We start from the raw sequence: 13,052 nt of genomic DNA on the forward strand, positions 1-13,052 counted from the left end.
ACTTCAGTGCACAGTGAACCAGTAACACCTAGCTCCAGTGCACAGTGAACCAGTAACACCTAACTCCAGTGTACAGTGAACGAGTAAAGCCTAGCTCCAGTGTACAGTGAACCAGTAAACTTAACTTCAGTGCACAGTGAACCAGTAACACCTAGCTCCAGTGCACAGTGAACCAGTAACACCTAGCTCCAGTGCACAGTGAACCAGTAACACCTAGCTCCAGTGCACAGTGAACCAGTAACACCTAGCTCCAGTCCACTGAACCAGTAACACCTAACTCCAATGCACAGTGAACCAGTAACACCTAGCTCCAGTCCAATGAACCAGTAACACCTAACTCCAGTGCACAGTGAACCAGTAACACCTAACTTCAGTGTACAGTGAACCAGTAACACCTAACTCCAGTGCACAGTGAACCAGTAACACCTAGCTCCAGTCCAATGAACCAGTAACACCTAACTCCAGTGCACAGTGAACCAGTCAACAGCCCTGATGAAGACGGCGCAGGCGGTCATCGAAACGTAAGCTTGTGTTAAACAAATGGTTGTGAACGTGTTTGTCACTTTTCAGCCAAATATTACATTTTGAGCATGTCTATTAAAGAAGCTTTTGTCATATTTGATAACAACACTTTCTATCGTCTGATAGCTGGTGGAATAAACATTTTTAAACATGTCTAGTCTGGTCTGATAATTCAAAAATGATACTTAGAGTCATGACCACCTTTTTGTATCTTTTTTTCGGGCTTCTCCCATATCACATACTGTGGTCATTGAGTCTTCCAATTGAAGGCAGTTCGGCAAAAACTTCAGCCAATTCATGGTGCCGAGAGAATATAAAACACTCAGAGAATATCAACGTAAAATATACTTACGGCGCTTTCCAATTCTTTAATGGCCTCCACAATATATTCAGCGTGCTCGGACATGAGAAGCGCATACGCCAGAGAGAGACCCACGCTTCCAGCACCAAGACCTGTTCGGTTGGGAAGCAACAACAAACAGATATTAATAAAAGTATCACGGATTCACAGAGATTGAAATAAGCACAATAAAGAGAAACAATAAACAGTAAATTGTACAGTGAGGTGTTGGGGGTTTAGAAATCACATTGTATATTGTTAGAAAAGGATAACGATAAACTTAGTCTGGCTACAAAACGTATTTTAGCTACGAAGTTTGTTTCTTTCTTCTAGCAAATTGAAGAGGACATGTTTTGTTAACCATAATAAAATACTTACTCTCTGATGAGAATATACACATGAATGTGATAAAGGTGTTGAAGGTGGCGTCCAGGACCTTGACTCTGACCTTATACCAGGCCTTGGTCGCGATGTCGAGGAATTCAGCCTCACTGTGCTGATCGACAATATCTCTGAACCGCCTCTTGAAGTTCTCTTGAGCTGACAGAGCTCTGATCGTCCACAGTCCCTCCATGACTGCCGACACGTGCGTATAGATGGGGCTGGCGTCTGTAGAGGCGGTCAAAGTAACAGGAAATGCTTTTTAAAAAGCTGGCCGGTTGCGAATATAGGAATAGCTGGTTGAGCGGTGTAGGTGTATGTAGTGACGCTGTTTGACTCGAATGATTGGTCTTGAATTTTATTTGAATTGGTCTAATGCTGATATGATTTGACGCTGCTCATAATCGTTATGATAATGACAATTATGGTAGAAACAATTACAAAGTAGTATCAGTTACCCTAACCAATATACGCGGTTATATATATTAGTGGATTAGAATGTTGACAGGCTTACTTGTTGCTTTCAGTCTCGCCAGATGTCGCACAGTCGGCATGTAGTAGGTGTACATGGAAGCGAAGCCGAGAACTAGCAGGCATGTTGGCGGGATTGCCAAGGGATTGCCGATGCAAATCATCACTACAGCTCCAATGGCAGCGAGCAAACCCTATGAATAATATAAAGGGTGTCGCCATTTTTTTTGTCAGAAATAGCTGCAAGTCGTTCTCGATGAGTACTCGATAACTAGGAGAGAAGCTTTGTTGTTCAGCGCCGATGTACGTGTATGATGACCTGCTATCTGAACCTACTTTCGTCTATTTTCTGATCGGAAAAGAAAGCCAAAACGACAAAGAAAAAATGACTGTAGTTATAATAGATTTGAATATTAAGCTTTGTGTATAACGGTACACAATAATAGCAGCTGATATACAATAGACCAACCATATTTCTTCTTCATATCTTGTTTTTTTTTAAATTTACAAATTTAATTTTCTAAATACAATAACTCTGTTTCACTAGGAATGAAGAATGACATTCATTCTAGTTTCTTAACGTTTTATCTTAAATGTTTATGAATTGCTAAGGAAGAGATAAGCTACTGTACTTCCACTGTAGGACCCGAAACACGGCACATAGACGATACGAACCTCGGTGCTGAATAGTAGTTCCTCTGGAATGTTCTCTTCCACCTTATGCAAGTCATCCGCAAACCTGTTTAGAACCCTCCCTGTTACGTGGCATGCAAAAAACAGTTAGGAGAGACCTATAGAAGCTGGGATTTACTTGGAAGGGAACACAAAGACAAGCGCTAACATGAGACAACGATATTGTTGACAGATTAGAAAGGTACTAGGTAACGACGATAATTACAATGTATGGCGATAGCCTGGATAATGAACAATCCAACGTAATCACCAGGCCTCGAAATTAACGTTCCTTCCTTATTAAAAGATAATTTCTTAATTGTCCTAAGTAAGGATGGACTGTCCCAACCTGTTCTTTTTGGAGGGGGGAGGGGGGTATTGAAGTCTGGAGGGGGGAGGGGGGTATTGAAGTCAACTTTATTTTGCTGATTTTCATTCTCATACGCACTATAATTGCAGTGTAGATAAAAAATTCTGGGCGGATTTCCGGATCCAAAAGCCGGGACGTGTGCCTGATAAGCAAAAGAAGGGCTGACATTCTGATGTTGATTATTTCTCTATTGTTACAAAATGTCCCAAGTAGTGTCTTTTAATTGTCCCAGCGTAAATTTAAGTGGTCAGTGGCCATTGGACCACCTTTAATTTCGAGCCCTGCATCACGCTTACGGAAATTCAGCGCAGTGGATCATTCATCTGACTAAGGTTGACGAGTTCTCCTTTCGTAACAAAGTCCGAACTCTACATTTAAAACAAACTTTAGGTATAAGTATAAGGTATAAGGTTTATGTGGGGTCGTGTGGCGTAGCGGCAGAGTGCGCGACTCGGAACTTTGAGTCCCGAGTTCGAGTCCTGACATGCCACCGATCTTGTGCCCTTGGGAAAGGCACTTTAAACGGCTTTCCTCACTTAGCTCAGGTGTAAATGAGTATTGTCCTGTCATGTATTTGTCCCCTGTGTTGGTGGCGGCATTAATATAAGTTGAAAAAACTTGAGTGTGTCGTCACCACGTCTGGTTATTACATGTTGGAATTAAAAAAAAAAAATAAGTCAAACTTACCACCGGGGTTCTTGTCGAAAAAGCCGATGGGTGCCCGCATAACGGCGTTGAACATCATGTTGTGAAGATTGACTGATGCTCGGTAGGTGGCGTAAATGATCAGTACCGTAGACATGATGGATAGAAGGACCGTTAGACTCTCAAGGCCGGCGTACACCTTCAAGTGATAGAGCGAGATGGCCCCGGGGACTGGCCGGGGTTGTCCGCTCGGGAGGGTTTTGTTCAAGTGAGCGATACTGTCCACCCTGTGGAAGGAATAGACAATGTTTATTGTTTAGTTTATTAGTTTGAAAATCGTCCACCGGAAGGGTTAACATCATTTGCCGAAGGTATGATGTCGTGTTTTTTTCTTCTTTTCTTTCCGTTTTTATACGGGTATATGGTCTAGTTAGAATCTACTAGTGTATTATGTACCTGGTACCACGAGAGGTAGAATGTGCAGGCATTTTACTTTGGATGACCTGTTAAGACATTAGGCCGAAATTATACATATTATTTGATAACCATTATGTCTTACTAAATCAAACTCAGGCAGACATGTAACAGACGATTGAAACAAAAATAGTTGAATTTACTTACCAATGAGCTACCCACCAATGTTCGAACAGATAAGACACCTGAAACAACATTGGAAAATTGCACTTTATACTTTTGATTTTTGACCTAACATTATAAGCGTAAGATTTTGTATCCTCTCTGCATATTCCTGGCAGAATATATGATATATTTCTCACGATAAGAAATATATGTGTGCGGACAGTCTGTGTCACACAATATCTTTCTGTCAGGGGATAATTGGGCCTCAACCACTAGAGCTTGTGGCCATCTAATTCTGTGAGAGAACTACTGCCGGTATAAGTACCAATATAAGCTCCTTAATCGCTATAGAAATTAGTTCAATAAGTACTCAAGATTCTCTATCACAGTGCATACCGGAGAATAACTGATCCATGTCAGCATACATGTATACATTGCCAGGGTTAAAAGATACGCATTTATTCTCTATTATCCTGACTTAGGGGCATGACCAGTAGAACAGCTGCTAGAAGCTTGATGTAGTCCGGAAGCTGTCGGACTCTCTAGGTGACGCTTATTTCCGTCTGAACGGCCGATGTCATTTGTAACGGTCGCTGTGATGTCACTAAACTACACACTTCAAATATGTTAGAACGTCACTGTCCACACTGTGATGTCTCCTGGTGATGATTAGGTATTTAGGATAATACTTTTTGAGCCGGTGTTAAATCCGACTACGTACTTTTCTATTATTAGTAACATATTTGTCGCGATGCCGTTGTACATTTGCAATCGAAATGTAATCTTAAATGTTTTGAATGATTTTGCCCCTCAAAAGAGTTATATTACGCTGGGATATGGCATCGAACAGTCAGCCATATAACAACGACCGTTTCAAATTACAACGACTGTTCATTAGATGAAAACGCGCCTGGGCGACCCTTACATCTGAACCATCTGTCCCTGACTTGTTCATGTACATGTATAATATATATATGTATCATCATAGATTATCATAGATTTAGTTATTTTGTAGAAATTTTTAATTACATAAACATATTTTATGTTATTGTGATGTTTTGTCTTGCCAGTTTAAACCCTTTACGATTACAACAGGCTATTTGAGCTGCCCTGGCTGTATGTCTCAAACAGCTGAATACGTAAGCAAATAAACAGTCAGGCCAGTTATAGTGGGTGGGAAAATTTGCATGTACTATACAAACTACACAGAATTTCCCTTTTTAACTTAGTTTCTCTTCCACAACATTAAACAGTGTGTATGAAGTGGAACATCTTACCTCAAAAGCAATGATAACAAACACCATCATAAACAGGTACCAGCGTGGAGGTCCTGATGTCAGATATTTGACGTACACCCGCCAACTCACGCTTCCTTCGACTCTCTCTTCCTCCACAAAGTCGGTATACTGTGAACGATTCAAAATGAAAAAAAAAATAATTCAAATAGCTGAAACTCATTGAATTCAAGTTGCTGAAATCATTGCCAAATTTAAAGTAAAAATTCCTCAAATTGAGAGAAAAGTTTGCTGCATTCTGTAGTGGACCGACTCCCCTGGCCTGTTATCTCTCTATTTGGCCAAGTTTCAATGACAATGTTTCCAGCTTCTTCTCTTAGCCTGGTAGAGGCTAGCCTAACGTACCAACTGCGCTGCTGGGTCAAACAAAATTAAAGTTCACAAAGCCTTCCGATAGCTGCCAGGACCAAAAATTAATAAATAATTAAAAGAGGTCGGAGATCTTATTCCTCCATGGATGTGACGAATTTATCTAAATTTTTTGGGGGATTTATATCATTGATTATGGAAATAGGATCGTTATTAACATTACAAGTTTAACTTATGGTTTTCTAAACTTAGATTACAATATTTTGCGTGTGAAATTCCTATCTTTTGAGACATTTCATTTAAGCATGTCCTCATTAATTATGCAAATGACCTATATATCAACATAATATATGCAGAGTGATGTTAGCCTTCAAGTAACTTGTAACTTGAATTGTCTTACCTCTTCTTCCGAAAGCGTGTCTTCTGCTACACTGGTCCTGCTGCCGTAAAAGCTCTCTGTCAATCCTTTCTTATCCTCTGTGGTCCCTGAATGGTCGCCTTCTCCTGCTAAGAGTTCCGCGAAGTCAGCTCCAGACGCCACGACTTCTACGTGAGATCCAAAAGCAACCTGGTTGCCCTGAAAAAAAACGACGATGAGAGTACCATAAAAGGTAACAAAAGGCTTTTTGTCTGTCAATGTTTCGTTAGTAGCAATAGAGCCGAGCCTCTACTTTGACATAATGTTCAATGAACCTAAATATCGAACCTTAATCAACCTACACGATCTTGATTTTAAGAAAATTGTGTTTACCTTATCAAGAACCAGAATCTTGTCAGCTTTGTTTAGAAACTGGAGCTGATGTGTCACCAAAATCCGGACTTTACTTCCCAGAGCTCCCAGTATGCACCTGGTGCGATGATAGATCGTAATTACAGTTAGTTGCAAACTAATACCAGAAGGAAAATTGCAATTAATATGATAAACATGTGAATCATATTTTGTCTGTCATCCGTAAATAATATCATCAGGTCGGTAAATGATTGAATAGTAAACTTCCTTTATTCGTAACCATTTACTGATTAGAAAAGGACCACAAGCTGGACCATGAGCCGACATTTCGATGACCGCCTGTTATCTTCGTCAGAAATGTGCCATGTTGATTTGACTACATGGATGACATCCGCGCACGCATGAATTTTCGGCCGTTTCCAAAAAAAAAAGTTTTCAACCATACTGTAAATCGTACTAAACAGTTGTCAAGTGAGCAAATCTACACCGTAAGTTGCAAAAATAGATATTTGAAAATAATACCAATGTCGTAGAATGTCAAAATCAAACGAAAAAGACGAAAATGTAAAGAAAAAATTGAAGAGTAGATTATTCGCCATACCATGTGTCATTTGTTCAACCTTCATGACCGCGTAGATTTCATAAAGATGACAACTTTTTTTGCGAAACGTTTTTTATTCGCTCGCTTGCATCTGTTTTGGGTTGGTTGTGAATAAAAGAACCAAACTACTCATATTTTGTCTGACCATTAACTCTTCCCAGCCCAATTTAAGCTTCTCGTGAAGAAAGAATGATTTAAAAGAGGAACAAACAATAAAGAACAAAATAATTTTTTCAATTTACTTGTCGAAGAGTTTTTTCCCAACCGCCGCGTCTACCGCGCTAAGAGGATCGTCTAGCAAATAAATGTCAGCGTCAGCATACACAGCTCTGAAAAACAAATATTTATCAATATTTATAGATTGTTATGTATGTCAATTTGACTAAACAGAGGTTCATAATGATCAACTTTGATCGTGCAAAATTTACCACTGCAACGTTCACCGTGTTTAAATAAAATATAAATACAAAAAAAATCTGATAACTTAAGTATTTTATGAAGGAGATACAAGGGAAATGTCAAGTAACTGGAAATATTTATGTATATGGTAGGACCCAATCTTCTTTGTCAGCAAATGAAAAGGTACTGTCTATAACAATATACGGTGTATAATCGTTTCTCGTCATGCTGACGGACGAACGACACTGTCTATAATGATCATTATGGATGAATGGCACTCGAAACTCTCTCATTTTACTTTTCATTTCATTTTATTCATATCAATCAACAAAGCAGAAGCACATAGGTGCTTCTTAATTGCGTAGACCTTACAATTATTAATCAATAAAACATATAGAAAAACACATAGAGAAAGTGTAGTATGCATATACGAATATACAAATAAAACATTAAACACAAAAACAGGAACTTTGGGACCTTGGATGGGATATTTTACCTTGCCAGGCCGAGGCGCGCCTTCTGACCCCCGCTCAGGGTGACTCCCCTATCCCCGACAAACGTCTTATCCCCGTACGGCATGCCCTGTATATCCTGGAACAACCGGAGAAAAGCAAATAACGTTTTTTTTTTCTTAACAGTGGCCGGGACTATCATGCGAAGATGCTGATTAGCCACACTAGACGCTGCACACGGCCACAACACCAGACTTAGAGTCCTGCCACTATCTTAAAGATGAAAGGATGCCTACCTACCCATATACCTACCTATTTATTAATTTTTCTAGTACAGCATTGAATTTCTTCCTTGCATTGATATGTTTTGTTTTTATTATCAAAGTAAGTATTTGCAAAATAAGATAATGCTGTAAGTCCACATATCTACTAGACAAAGAAACCAATGATACTAACCTTTAATAAAACCATACTGTACAATGCCTTACAGCATATAAATACGTTTTCATGTTCAAAAACGAACGAAAACGAACTAAGAACAATTGGTTTAAAGGTACAAAATAAATTTACATGATTGGAATTCTTTTTAGCGTGTGTGAGCTACATGTCTGGACTATCCGATAAACCTGTGTCTGGACATATAGTTTTGTACAAACCACGGTTCTAGATACATTATTACATACCTTTTCCAGTTCGCTGATGCTGATCGCTCTGTCATACTTGTCTTGGTCGAATGGCTTCCCGAAGTCCACGATGTTGTTCCTGATGGTGTCGGGGTAGGCCCACGGTTCCTGGGCGGTGAAAGCGAGCGTTCCTCGCACGTCCACCCTACCCTCCACCCGCAGAAGCTCCCGCATTATCGTGCACAATAAAGCGGACTGAAACATACCGAATGCCACATTGTATAACTCACACATAGGTACAAACACACACAAACTACAAAAGCTGAAATTTGCACGCGAGCAAATACAGCAAATTTCACTACATCTCACTAATACACAATGAACTGTTCCAAACTCCTCCCTGTGCCAAAAAAGAACATCACACAATTCTGCGCTTTTGCATTAACTCTATAAAGGTATGTCATAAATACTGAGGACTATAATTACTTAAAACTGAAAAACGCAAACAGTTACAGAAACGGAAGCAATGAACACTAAAATCACCTTTCCAGCGCCCGTTGGTCCTATGACAACAATCAGTTCACCTTCTTTGACGTCGAACTTGATATTCGTCAGTGTTGTTTTCTAAAAATAGTGTATTTTTCATTAAAATTGTTTATTCTCAATCTTTGTCAACACGGATATAGATACAAGTAAACAATTTTCTCTACCAAAAGTTCAAAGCAATTGTGTGGAGAGCTACTTGCATCATTTGTGTTGATATAGTTTGCAACTGTTCAACATACTAGTAGCATTATGACAAATTTGGTACCTACTCAAAAGGTAAAATAACAAGCCTTCCAATGTATATTAATCATATTTAGAGGAAATTAAGATTTTTTTACGCAGGAAAACTATGTTATATTCATGTAATATTTGACCTGATAAAAGTACTGTCTGAATATAAAGGATTTGACCTCCTTATTCCGTACATTTAATTGTACAGACTAACCGTCTTCCATGTTGCAGTGTTGAGGTCCACAGTGACTCCCTTCGGGCCCACCACCTCAGTAGAAGAAAGACTCATTTTGCACACGTCTTTGCTAGATGCATCCATGACAGGATTTGGCGGCTGGTACTCGTTTAATGCAAGAAAGGTCTACAAAAAATTGAATTAGGTTTTAAGCTCAAGCAAGTAATCTGTAATTAGCAAAACAAAAACATGTAGGTACATCGCACCCTAAAAAATAGGTAGTCCTGGCGACGATATATTTAACTGGCTTTTAGTTATCCTGTGTGATTTTATTTATATAGAATTTTATTGTCATTTTTTTCGTTGTAGATCAAAATTTGACGTCACCATCCCTGCTTGACGTCACCATCTCTACCAAAAGACGTATATGACACGCAAAAATCACGAACATAGAATGTCCCAGACACAAAATAGGACATAATTAAAATTGACCGTTTTAGTTAAACCCCTACCTACCTACGAAGATTGGGGAAGATATCGATGTCTAATTATTATCTATTGCTAATTATTATCTATTGCTGATTATTAACAAAAACCTACGTTTAATGAAAATTGCAGCACTTTATATTACACATCATAGTGCCCAACCAATAGCAAAGCAGACATCATTGTAAAGGACAATAGACAAGCATTCGAATGATATGTAATGAAATGAAAAAGGTTGATATGAAACAGTCCATTTTGGAATGAGGAAAGATATTAACTAAAATATGATTAATTTTCTCCGAGCAAATTTCCACCTTTCTAGTAGGTATATATTATATATTGTCTTCGTTAAGTTGTACCTGGAGTCGAGTGACTGCAATCTTGACTTCTGCTAGGCTCTCTAGTGCCACCGGAAAGCCATGCATAGGTTTCTCCAGTAGCTCCAAGAACATCTTCGTCACAAACGCCTAGAATAAAAACGAAATGATGAATAAATTTAAATTAATATTGTAATTCAATCCATGACTGATGGTGAACGGCAAGAATGTACTTGTACTTGACAGTGTTGAAGTTTTTTCTCATCTTCTGCATTAAAAAAACTAATGGAAAATTTAAACTAGAAGAATAATAGAGATTACTTCCTGACGTTTCAAGTGGCATAAATATATTTTTACTAATTTTCACAAAATTGCACTAAGAAAATGTCAGTAAAGTCATTTCAGACATATTTTTTTTTGTTTTGCCACCCTGAATTTGCAAAGAATACAAGGTATACGCAACATTTGAGAGATATTTTCATTAGGGACTTGCGTCCCGTAAGTTCCTTAACCCATAATAAGGTATTGACCTAGGTGTTTTTTTAACTATTCGTCTTGTCTGTTTGTGAAAACTTAATAGATGATTTTAACCCTCTCTATGATAGTAAAGACATATTTATTACTTATGCATTTGGCTCCATGAAGGTTAGTAAGTGCTACTTGCATTTTATCACTAAAGTTTCCTGTTGAGCAGACAGATAAGCAAACAAATAAACAAATAAACAAACCTTCTCTGCTGTCAACACGTTTCCCATGAGGACATACGTGATTATGATGATGAAAATGGTAGGATCCATGCCCAACCAATTGAACAGCTTGATGACTCCCTTCGCTATGTCACCTTTCACCATTATCCTTAGTTCCACCCTGTTTTAATTAAAAACAATATAATGCTTTAATAACTTCGACAGAATTCGAAGGTAATGATTTTGGCAGCTTTTGCGCGTATGTATGAGTGTAATGACGTATATATTGCAATATTTAGCACCATAACTCAACATGCTATGAATGGATTGTCGTGGAACTTGGTGGGTGGGTGGGTCTTGATAAGACCTCAAAGTTATCATATTTGGGGCCACATCGCGGCTTGTTATAGTATTGCAGTGGAACTTCAGGTTTTGATATCTCGTTATCTTTTTATTCAGTCAAATTTACATACTTTTCATATGTAAAGTCTCTCCACCCAAATATTGGAAGCTGAAATTGTTGACAGAACAATGAACTATACAGACAAAACGAGTAGCTATAGCTACAGTTACATTTTCTAAAAATCATTTGTCGATACATTATTATAGCAATCGAAAAGGTATGTATTATTCCGTTATCACTTAAAGTTTTGTCTGTTAGGTTACGTAATATTTTCATAAAGCCTAAATAATATGTTGGCCGGTCAAAAGTTCCATTTTATGTTGGTTTAGAAGAAGTTAAGTCATAGAGTGCGACAACTCGGGGATAATTGTCATTAGTGCTCAGTAATTAAAATAATTGATCACTTAGCTTTGCCATTCCGCTCGGGCTATTAACCCTAAATCGATGCATACGGCTTATTAAACAAACCAGCCATGATATCTATCGAATAAATCCTTATATATAGATATGTACTTCTTGCTTAATGGGTTAGATTGTCATATTCTTATCGACACTTAGGAAACACAAAAAACAAATAAATAAACAAACAAACCAGGATTAAAAGATCTTACCTCCTCAGCTTGTTGATGACGTCACTAAAAGGTTGCTCCCACGCTTGTAGCTTGATCATTCTCATCGACTGTAGAATCTGACTCATCACGTCCAAACGCGCGTCTTTCCGAAAGTTTTCTAATGTGCTAAAAAAACATGAAAAAAATTGGATGTAAGAATTTTTTTACAACTAGGATGGCCCACATTTCTCACGTTTTGGTGTGTTTTAGACACATTCCTCAGCCAGAGCTTCTGACTGCAGTTCTGTTTCTCACCGCTACATGTAGGTGGCGCTTTTGTGGCGAGAACACAATGCCAAACATTGCTTTACCCCCTTGTCCCGGTTCATCACTGAGGTTTACAGCCTTATCAAGACCGCTTCTTTGATACATTCACTCCAGTCAGAAGCTCTGAGAAAGGTGCCCTATGATAGACACCGAATAGTAAGCAAGTTTAGTCTTCCTGGATGTGAAGTAAGAAAGTTCCTACATCCTAACATGTTCTGTTAATCTGATTAAACTATTTTCAAAAACATAAAAATAGTACAAAACCTTTGAAGTATACCCATATTCCTCTTTGCAGCTATCCTTTCTTCCTTGGACCCATTTTTTTTTACAACGGTCAACAGTCACATTTATCGCAGGTTGCCGTACTATCCTGGTGTCATTTTTAACAGGCTGTGTGACAAAACTAACTGCCCCCCTTCCAGGGATTGCAGACAACAACAAATCGACTGAATGTTTAGAGTTCAAACTTTTGAAACAAAGAATGGTTCTCATAAAAACATAATATACAATGGCCTTGTTCTCACCTAGAGCGTTTAACAAGTTAGTCTTCCTCAGTAGACCAATCTAAGTGGAAGAGGGAGACCAGGGTGACTATTCAAAAGCTCTAGGTGAGAGCATGACAACAAGGACATTATATATAATGCCCTTGGTAATGACCACTATTTGTGATAATTTAGAGTCTTTAACTCTAAACATGTAACTACGAACAGGGATGAACTTTAAAGATGGTAGAATGCAACTGAATGTTGTATGCCTTAAGCACGGTTGTTCTAAAATGCCCTCAGTTCGCCATCTTGCATTTCGAAATACATGCCACACACCACACGCACACACACACACACACACACACACACACACACATCCCGATGCATACATGTATCAGGCACTCCCTTAGACTAACAGTTTTACCATTCAATTTGATTAAATGCTTTCACGTACCC

The 13,052-nt window shown here is 38.5% G+C and overlaps 1 protein-coding gene across 1 annotated transcript in view; it reads right to left on the reverse strand.

Moving 5' to 3' along the window:
- LOC109464181 (multidrug resistance-associated protein 4-like) overlaps positions 1-13,052 on the reverse strand; it is a 40,631-nt gene that overhangs the window by 13,759 nt on the left and 13,820 nt on the right. The window contains exons 10-24 of the mRNA XM_019761116.1: positions 10,187-10,294; positions 9,411-9,527; positions 8,933-9,013; positions 8,450-8,644; positions 7,811-7,905; positions 7,158-7,244; positions 6,336-6,432; positions 5,985-6,161; positions 5,258-5,386; positions 4,023-4,060; positions 3,444-3,688; positions 2,390-2,469; positions 1,758-1,908; positions 1,241-1,471; positions 875-975 (exon numbers count right to left, since the gene is read on the reverse strand). Coding sequence (XP_019616675.1) covers positions 875-975; positions 1,241-1,471; positions 1,758-1,908; positions 2,390-2,469; positions 3,444-3,688; positions 4,023-4,060; positions 5,258-5,386; positions 5,985-6,161; positions 6,336-6,432; positions 7,158-7,244; positions 7,811-7,905; positions 8,450-8,644; positions 8,933-9,013; positions 9,411-9,527; positions 10,187-10,294 — 1,932 coding nt within the window. The remainder of the gene's footprint in view (positions 1-874; positions 976-1,240; positions 1,472-1,757; positions 1,909-2,389; positions 2,470-3,443; positions 3,689-4,022; positions 4,061-5,257; positions 5,387-5,984; positions 6,162-6,335; positions 6,433-7,157; positions 7,245-7,810; positions 7,906-8,449; positions 8,645-8,932; positions 9,014-9,410; positions 9,528-10,186; positions 10,295-13,052) is intronic.

The sequence above is a fragment of the Branchiostoma belcheri genome, unplaced genomic scaffold (genome assembly GCF_001625305.1).
Source record: "Branchiostoma belcheri isolate BF01 breed outbred unplaced genomic scaffold, Haploidv18h27 scaffold133, whole genome shotgun sequence".
Lineage (NCBI taxonomy): Eukaryota > Metazoa > Chordata > Leptocardii > Amphioxiformes > Branchiostomatidae > Branchiostoma > Branchiostoma belcheri.